We start from the raw sequence: 10,311 nt of genomic DNA, 5'->3' as shown, positions 1-10,311 counted from the left end.
TTTTTTTTTTTTTTTTTTTTTTTTTTGCAATGTTCGCGTTGCTTCGATCTAGTGTGCCTTCGACCGAAGAAAAACGAACGTAGCGAAAAAAGATTTCGAATTTGAAACCATACTTATCGAACACAGACAAAAACGACATGGTATCAGCGAAATACGCATATAGAAAATATAGAAAAATACAAATGAAAAAGAAAAAGGGAAAAATTAGAATTGAAAAAGAGAAACACGAATCCGCGATCTCGCCACCATCTTCATTTGTAAAAGTGTCTATTTTCTCCGCTGCCTAAGTACATACTAATTAATGAAAAAGGGTTGGCGAATTCGGCAACCAGGCCAAGTCCGTCGACGAAACGGGAACAATCTTTTGTGTGTTTCTTTGCGCTAAAAAGTTTTGGGGTCGTTCGGCGATTGCGCTTCGTGGACGGGATTGACCGCCAATTTTTCCTCCTATTCTCCGCTTCGATTAATATCTCGTAAGCTTAATGAAAAAAAAATATCTCGTGTATTCTGTGATAATTACTACCCTTAAAGTACATATACACACGTATACACTCGCACATACATATTTCACGTAACCTATAAACATTTATACATATAATAATAAAAAACACACACGGTATAACCTAACAATCAGAACTGCTAAGTTGGTACACGGATAGAATACAAGTCTATCTATTAGTTATTTATTGATTAATTTGTAAATTGTAAGATGGATCAATTGTACTGTATTGAACAATTTATATTGTTATTTAGCTATTAATTATTTCTAATAGATTCAAACAATCATAAAGATAAGCATGCGTAATGATCGAAAATTTATCACAAATAAGAAATTATTATAATATCGAAAAATTTGTTTTTTTTTTGTTATCCTAAATGCCAACTTACCAACTCTATAAACAATTGAATTGAGTATGTAACATGTAACACAAAACAGACAAACATATATAGAACATAATTGTACATACACAATATACCGCGCGCATATACATATACACATCAAGCACATGAACACCGTTCCCAATAGCAACAGTATTTTTCTCTTTTAAAAGACATTTCGATTTCTATTCTCTATACTCGTTAAACGTCCGAAGAGTCTCATTGGTGTGATAGCGAAAGATACCATGGCAATGTTGCATAAAGATTGTGATAAATTATCACAATATCTATGTAATCGATCGGTAATATAAGAATGACACGAATATGATGATATTAATATTGGGAACGCAAAAGTAATCGTCGAATAATCAATCAGGTAAGAGAGGAATTTCGACGAGCAACGAGGGACAGAAAATGACTAGGAATTTTCACGTTACCGTTTAATAGTGATATTTTTGTCCAAATTCACGTGAACGGTATGCGTGAATGTTGCTTCTTATATATAGTTTGCAGTCATAGGAAAACAAAAGAAATCGTTGTTATAACATTTTGTCCTTTTGTTTATTTTGTATTGACTGATCTAAAAGAAAAAATTGCACAAAAATATATTATTCAAAAAGAAATGATACAAAAGTGCTCTGCAATGATTCAATTTGAAATGAATAAAAGTTTAACCCTGCTGGGACTCTCAAACGGAATTCAGTTTTCAAGTGCTTTATCTTGGATTCTACTTAAGATATCGATATAATTACGGTACTAATACATAATTTATAAAATTGATATTATTCTAGTATTATTAGATTATTATAATAACGTGATGCATGCTATGAATGTTTAGAAATGAATGTTTAATAATAGACCTAGCCTTTAGTCTATGAATTTCATTACTTTTAATAACTTTGAATTCGAAGAAAGAAAAAGAATATAAAAGAACAATGAAAAAAATATATATATATATAAAATAGAATGGTCCCTAAAGGGTTAAAAAAAATATTAAAAAAGAAGAGAAATAAAATGTATTATTACATAATGAGAATGCATATCCGTAAATCATTTTAATATATCATTAACATTTATATATTTTAAATTTATACAATCGAAAATAAATGCGAAAATCGAAAAAATTTTTCTGTGATTGAATGTCTCGTTGCACGAATCGATTCATTATTCTTCTCAAAAAAAATCGAAGAAAAAAGAAAAGAAATATATAACGAAACAAGGTTAAGTGTTCGTATTTCTTGTTCGACGAGAGCATGAGATGTCATCGCGAACTTTTGCGTTCACTAGCTGACCATGGACGCAGAACCAAAGAAAGGAAATTATTCGAAAACTAGACTTCAGATTGCTGTATTATGAGAACATTTAGCAGAAAAAACCATTTAACAAATGGAAAGGAAAAAAGAAAAAAAGAACAAATATATACACAATTGTTGACAATACTATGCTTGAGAAATCGTACGACGCGTATATAATTGTACTTAACAAATATATTAAAAAAAAAAAAAAAAAAAAAAAGAAAAAAAATGGCAGAATGTTTGTGTTTCGTAAATAAAGCATATTAAGGAATAAATTTGTAATCATGTGACAAGAAATGCAAAAAGAAAATAATAACGAAACGCGTAATTCTGTGCGTACGTGCGGATGACTGCATGATTATTAGGTATTATATCTCAACGAGTACATTTTCATCGTTCCCGTAAAGAATACCATTGTTATCAAAATTTTTAACGCGAAACTAAGCGAATGAAGAGGGAGAAGAATTATATTACAACACACCGTTGCGCAGCCTCCGAATATACATAGGTGAACCTAAAAGCAATTGTATCAGAGACAAACACGCACATTCAACACAAAAAAAAAATACCAAATCCCAGATCTTTATTAATAAACGTTTATCTTTCGTTCGTTCACTTGCACTAAGAGCTTATTCTTTGAATCATTTATGTAGTTCAAATCTTTTTAGCTCTAAACGATGTGTGTGCACGATTTTTCGTTATGATTCTATCCTTAAAAAATGGTATCTCTCTTGATCGATTGACGCACGCGACGCCAGCATTGCCAGGTATTTTTTCGAATTTATTATTTTATCAATTGTTTATATTTCGTTTATTTTCTTTAACATTGAATTAATTATTTAATTTTAATTTAATTCTAATATTAATATTAATTAATAAAATAATTATCAAATATTATATTTTAATGAAATTCATCATTTTTCGCCATATTTGAGTAAATATGTACATATGTCATCGAAAAAATTAAAATCACAATGATTTTATCATATTTGATCGATATTTTTATATATATATTTGTCATATTTATTTCATATTCTTATAAGAAAAGAGATATTAAGAAAAATTATATTTTACCATATATATAATATTATTTATTTTCATTTTAACAAAATAATACTTAATTTTTTTTTAAACTTTTAACAATTATCGAAATTTTCAAATTTTTCAGATTCAATTATAAGAATGTGCATCGTGATTAACGATATAATAAAACTATATGTAAAAAATTGATTATGATTATTTATTTAATTATCCTTAAAAAGAATTATAAAAGAAACAAATTTGTTTGGCGACGTGTGTAACAAGATTCGATCAATAAATTAAAAAAACGACATGATATAATATAAAACAGCGAAAGAGAGAATGATTAAATGACAATGTTATTCAAGAATATGCAAACTATATTATAAATATGAAAAAAATTGTTACAGTTGGTATCTATCGATCAATTAAATAATTAAATGAAGTATAAAAAGGTGATATTGTGCGTGAATAAAATGCAAACGAGGAAAGTTGACCAGAGTTTTATCATCGTTGAATTATTGTACCACATTCCATATCATCATATTTTACATGAAAGGTAAAACCAAAATATATTCATTATCATGAAATATTAGATAAACTTTAAGATGTGATTCAATGTTTCATCAATGCATAATCGCTGTACGAAATTTATCGAAACCATCGATAATCTAGAGGACTTATATTTCATTAATCATAATCCAAATTCTTATATTACTTTAATAAAAATTATTATTGTATGTTAATTTTTTAAAAATTTTTAGATTTAGTTAATATACATCGAAATAAAATACACATATATACATATTGTATATAAATGATTTTATCAATTTCTTCTTTTTATTTTTATTAAAGTAATTTTTTTTAATCTTTATTACGGATAAAATGAGAATTATATTTAATTTTTACGTTGTGTTAAAGACCTCTAGATTTTCGTCTGATGATGAAAACAAAAATTTATATATCTGATCGTTTTATCACATTGTTTTTATCACTTTCATTTTTACATTAACCATCATCATCATTGCCATCATTGTAATTATAATATGGATTTTCATGTTATATGAAACGTTGCTTATTGTCTCGATTATCTTTTCGTAATTTTTGCATTATAATACGCTCACATGTAAAATATTATTATGTACTAATCGTGCAAAATATATTGCATACACAATTGCACATATATATGTGATTTATGTGAAATATTACAAGCTATCAATTTCAAAACTATTAAAAATAGCGTCAAATTTGGCATTTAATAATTTCACAGAAAAGTTAATAATAAAAACTAGTTTAAATTTTATAGTACCAAAAAATTTTATTTTTATCTATTAATTTCAATAATAATAGCTTGTAATACTACATATATATATATAAAACACTTGTACATATACATGATCATGCTATGCATTCACGATCTGATGTTGTTTTGTGTTTCAGTGAATTAGCAAAAATCTAACAACATAATTACGTGTTTTTCTATAAAATTTATTTATAAAACTTATATGAAAGAAACGCGAAGTATCAACCAAAATGAAACATTTTCAAAATACACATTCATTGAATTTAAAAATTCTTATGTTTTGGTACATTGATAATTTTGTTATCATATTTCATCTGTTATATGTTATTTATTCTTTCTCATTATGTTATTAATTCTTTATATTTTCCATTTTTATTTAAAATCCAATACATATCAAGTTAAGAAAAGAAATCGACCAATTCTGTATGAAATTTTACATACATTCTTGTTTATCCAAAATTACATAATATTGCTAAAATGAAATATTGCTAAAAAAATAGCATAGCATTTCATAGAATGTCTGCTTTTCTTTTGTAAATGTTAATAAAGCTTAGCATCTAAGATAATGTTATTTATTGTATATTGCAAAAATGCAATTTATTTAAACAAGATTTTTCTTGTTATAATATCTGTTCTGTATACAAATTAAAATATTTATATATTTTAATTAATTTCTTAAAAAGTGAAACATTATGTAAAATGCAATTATTGTCACAAAATAGGATTTAATACAATTATCAACATTAACATACAATACATTCTGATATAAAACATTCAATTTATTTATGTTTATTTATTCTTACAAACATTTGCACTGCTTGTCTAATTTTCATTCATATGAATTTATCATATCCAATGGGTGCTCTTAAATAGACAGCGGAACAAAAATTATATGATATAAAATGGTATACATATACATATAAGAGATTGATATAAAGGATGGCTTTCTTAATGGAATAAGCTATCTCAGGGGAAGGTAATTCAAAAAATCTAATAAAACTTCAAATTCTATGAATTTCAAGATATTTTACTTAAATACCTCCTTTTATTTAATATAATATTATCACATAAATTAATTTAATTTTTATTTTAAAATAATTTCAATATATAGACTTTTCAATATATACATATCAATAGACATAGACATTTTAATTACATAATTAAATACATAAAAAATAATTAAATATATGATTATTATTTATTAATTAACATTTAATTTATCTTCATAGATTTTTTAATTATATATTTTCTTCAATCTATGATATAAATTACTATAGCAATATGCTAAAAATTATATACGAATAAAAATATAAAAATATATCACATATTTTTTTCATATAAATTTTTTTTATATTGCATATGTCATAAATATATTATATCATTAAAAATATTTTAAATATATCAATTAGAACAAATATATTTTTCATGTATTTTATTAAATGTTTTAACTACAATAATATTGATTGACATGTATATATATTAGTATTATACATGTATTGTATAATATAAAATCTTTGCTTCATTTTTTTTCATACATACTTCTAGTTAAGTGCTCCCCTGGTACGTATACTTTACCCAAGTGTTTCTATAAATATTAAGAAATCTTATATTATTTAAAAACTATTTAAAATTTTATATTATTTATATATTATATATATTATATTATTTAATACATATAACATAATTACTTAAAGTTGATAAAAATAATTTTAAATAATAAAAATTCTATTTATTTCTTCTTTTTAATAATACTCAATTAATAATTCCAAATAGAATTTTTTTTAAATTATTTTCTGATTAATTCTAAAAAATAAATGAACAAAAATATGAAATTAATCACAATTATAGTACAATTAAAAAACAATATGATTAAAATTACAATAAAACATCTTAATAATTTAAATTTAGATTAAATGTCAAAATAGATTAGATTTAAATCAGAATTTAAGTTAAAATACAGTAAAATTTTGATATAAATTATATAAATTATAAATTATTGTTAAATTTAAGTGTTTTTTAAACTTAAAAATAATTAAAAAATTTTTGAAATATTTATCGAAAATTATTAAAAAATATAGAAATCATTAAAAAATATTTAATCTTTTAAAATGAAATTTAATCACAAATGTATTTCAATGCAAATTAATATTAATATATTTCTTAAATAAAAAACATTAATTATAAAATATATTAATTATATAAGAATATTTTATATTACCAATTCTATCTCACGAGCATAAGAATAGTGAGGATTCGACCATAAGTGGTACAAACGATATCGTCGAGGCTCAAAATATATTGAGTACGTCCAAAAAACAAATATAGATGTTAATAGTAAATTTCCTGGTGTAAATTTTTCAATCATTTTGAATATTTAAATTCTAAAAATAAATTCAAATTTAATAATAAACTTTTCTTTGCGATTACGTTGAATATAACCTTTATACAATAAAACTTTACCAGTGCTGCCACACCAGTTACATAAGATAGATATACATTTTTAATTGGTTAAATTATTATCATATTTAAGGCTTGTTTTCATATAAAAAATAAAATTATTTCAAAGAAATAGTATATACATATTAATTGAACACAGTTTAAATATTTAATAAATATATGATTTTTTAAAATATCATTTTTCTTATTTATTAACATTAATAACAAAAAAGAATAAATAAAAATATGTATATAACAAAAATAGTTTCCAAAGATAAATTCAAATCAAAATAAATATATTAGTATAATAACAAAATAAAAAGAAAAAAGAAATTATTTTATTTTCTTTTTTTATTTTTTGAATATATGATTTATAAATGTAATATAACTGAATATATATGAAGTATAAAAAATTCTATTAAGCATTAAATTACATGTATTAAAATTAATTTATTTTATCCCTTTACAAAATTGTATATGTAGAATTATCGAAACTGAAAATAGATGGCAGCAGCAGTATCCAAAGAATCAGACGATGCAAGTGAAGGTTGTCAGTCGATCGTTGGCTGCGACCGTAGGAGGACAGTAGAATCGACAATCGCATGCTATTTGAGTGTAAATCGGGATTGGTTGACGGTTCTCCCGTAAGCCCCACCTACCAGGTGGTCGTTCGAAAGTGTAGTTGTGTAGTTCCTTACGGCGAAACGACGGGCGCTGCTCTCTCTTGAACGTATCCAATTGCGAGAAAATCTGAAATGAGACGTATCGGTGCGCTAATATGTGACGGTTGAGAGAAAACGAGGACCAGGAACGTGTGAGAGGGTGGTCTACGCGCGGGTGTTACCACTTTCGAAGCGTGACGAAGAAAACGAACCGCGTAAAGAAGTGGCAAAGGTGGAGATCGTGAAAAAGATCCGCGTCGAAAAACAAAAGAAAACGCGTGTGTGCCAGAGCTTCGTGTAAGAAGAATCCTCTATTTCGGGGGGGGGTTATATATCTTTTTCTCTCTTTTTTTGTGCCTCTCTACCTTCTTTTTTTCTTTCTATTTCTCTTCGTCTTTACTCGATTTGTTCCGAGTGAAAGTATCATTGCGGCAAGTGTTTTCTCACCGTGTAGTATGCGCCGTTTCGTATCGCGGGGTAACAAGTAGAGGTAAAAAAAAGTGTTTCGTTTAACCAACAAGGACGTCAGCTGTGTGCGCTTTTACGAGGGGGACGTGTGCGAGAGAGAACCCACTGTTGAGAGACAGAGAAATGGCGGCGCTGGTGGCAGGTGTCCAGTATGGTTTGTCGTCGCACAGTAATTTTCACGAAAACAAGTCCCTGATCTTCGTGAAACTCACCGACTCGGCGCAACGTGCCATCGAGGACTTTCTCAGAAATCGGGTAAGTAAATATTATTCTTTTTTCATGCCATTCTTAGCGATATCTTTTCCTTACGTATAGGCTAGAGTTGCAAACTTGTATCGTATATATACATATAGATGTATGTATATGTACGCGCCTCTGCACGCGTCACGAAGCAGTCATGTGTGCGTACATGTGTCGTAATGTCGTGCCAAGAAAAGAGACACCCGATCGTCAGTCGCTTGCCATATTTCGTATAAAATTTCTTTACTATACGATCAAAGAATTATCATATTTGCTCACAGAAATTAATATAAATTTATTTGAACCTATAATTATTATGGCATCGATAGAAACAATAGAAAGAGATATCAGAACTAAGAATATCAGGCCACGTTGGCTTGTTAGCAGCTGCTTAGTGCTCCACGTTTTTCCTTCTTAGCTTGTAACGGTTAGAAAAAAATCGAACACAATTCAATTTAAAACAATTAAAAGTGTCTTTTTCATCAAGTTACGCTCGACTACATCATTACGGTATATCCGTATGGTTTGACAATGACATTACGTAATAAGGGGACTGACAAGGCAATTCACTTGCTTGATTCATTTTCAGATTGCGGAAATTTTAGAAAATTTAGTTAAATCATTGATTTATTTGTTCACTATGTATACTAATTTTTAATAGAATTCATTAAAATCAGTGTTATTTGAAACATCTTTAAAAATTATTTGCTTTTAATATTGCAAAGCGTGATTTTTGTAAAACTTTCTTTTAATTCTCTTCATCATAGCTAATGTTCTAAAATATCTTTTTTTCGCTACAATAATAATTTTGTACTTTCATGAAGGTTATGTTTGACCATCATTTAGGTTTTCGGTTTCATAAATATTGTATTCACGTTTATCTGCTTATAAATTACCTTAGAGAATATAAGAGAATATAAAAAATAGACAGGGAAAAAATGATATAAGTATGTTGCTATTATTATGAAAAAATCGTCTCAATTTAAACGAGTTTTATACTTCCTGACAAATTCTAACCTCTTAGATTCGAAAGTAAAGTCGTCAAAGGGGCGTATGCCCTTCGTCAAAATATATCTATATTAAAGCCAGTTATATAGAAAGCTTCAATATACTTTTGTTCTTAATATGCATATATATATATGTAAAGAAAAATCAAATTAAAGTGAAAAAGATAAAAATTGAAAACATAAAAATATCTATACGAATTTTATGTGGATTATCGTTTTTTTTTTTTATTTTTTTTTAATTTGTGATCGTATGTCATTTGAACATATTTATGAATCGATTCGATTAATGCAATTTCAAAACGAACTTTATATATACTTTGAAATTTTAGTTTATGTGAATTTTATGATAACTTTTTCAACTTGGTAAATTAAAATGTGAATCTTCTGTTTCCATATGTTACTCTTGTCGCTTGTCAGTTCAATGATTTATCACTTATACGTTGCTTGAATAAAAAATTATTTTTGAGTTTTTCTTATCTTTGATTAGGAATATTTCAACGTTTTATTATTTTAATATGTATAATCACATTTTTTTTAGCCACATTATTTAGTTGAATCATATATATATATATATATATATATGCATATTACATATTTGATTTTATAAATAAATTTTTTATACATAAAAATCAATATTTTAATATTTAAATATTTTTATTTTATTATTCTACAAATTTTAAATTAAAACAATTTCTTAATCAATAATTTGCAAATTTTACACGATTATTTGTTGATCAACTTTGTATAACATTGAAATGTAAAATATTTTACAATTTCTTGTTTTTATTTTTATTTATTATGAATGCTACATAACCTAGTGATTATATATAAAAATTAAAATTAAATTGAGATAAAAATAGAAATAAATAATTCACATTTATATTTTAAATATATATAATAATATATAATAAAATATATATTAAAAATTTTGCTTAGTAAGTACAAACTATCTCCAAATCGATAAATGATATACATAAAGAATTCATGAAATTGCAATTGGA

At 25.7% G+C, this 10,311-nt stretch overlaps 1 protein-coding gene and 1 long non-coding RNA gene across 3 annotated transcripts in view; both read left to right on the top strand.

Annotated features, from left to right (window-relative positions):
• The first annotated feature begins 6 nt into the window (after window positions 1–6).
• Window positions 7–3,956, top strand: LOC116186561. The gene is made up of 2 exons (XR_004151582.1): window positions 7–2,941; window positions 3,343–3,956. It is a non-coding gene; the product is annotated as an uncharacterized LOC116186561 (long non-coding RNA).
• A 3,521-nt stretch (window positions 3,957–7,477) lies between these two features.
• Window positions 7,478–10,311, top strand: part of LOC102678660 (RNA polymerase II elongation factor Ell) — a 119,969-nt gene continuing 117,135 nt past the window's right edge. The window contains exon 1 of one of the 2 annotated variants that reach the window (XM_031514551.1): window positions 7,478–8,318. In XM_031514551.1, the coding sequence (XP_031370411.1) occupies window positions 8,187–8,318 (132 nt within the window). In that variant the 5' untranslated portion in view covers window positions 7,478–8,186. The remainder of the gene's footprint in view (window positions 8,319–10,311) is intronic. The other variant, XM_006608817.2, reaches the window with a different exon arrangement.

The sequence above is a fragment of the Apis dorsata genome, unplaced genomic scaffold (genome assembly GCF_000469605.1).
Source record: "Apis dorsata unplaced genomic scaffold, Apis dorsata 1.3 scaffold_44, whole genome shotgun sequence".
In the NCBI taxonomy this organism is placed as follows: Eukaryota; Metazoa; Arthropoda; class Insecta; order Hymenoptera; family Apidae; genus Apis; species Apis dorsata.
This window is presented reverse-complemented; position numbering and strand designations above follow the sequence as displayed.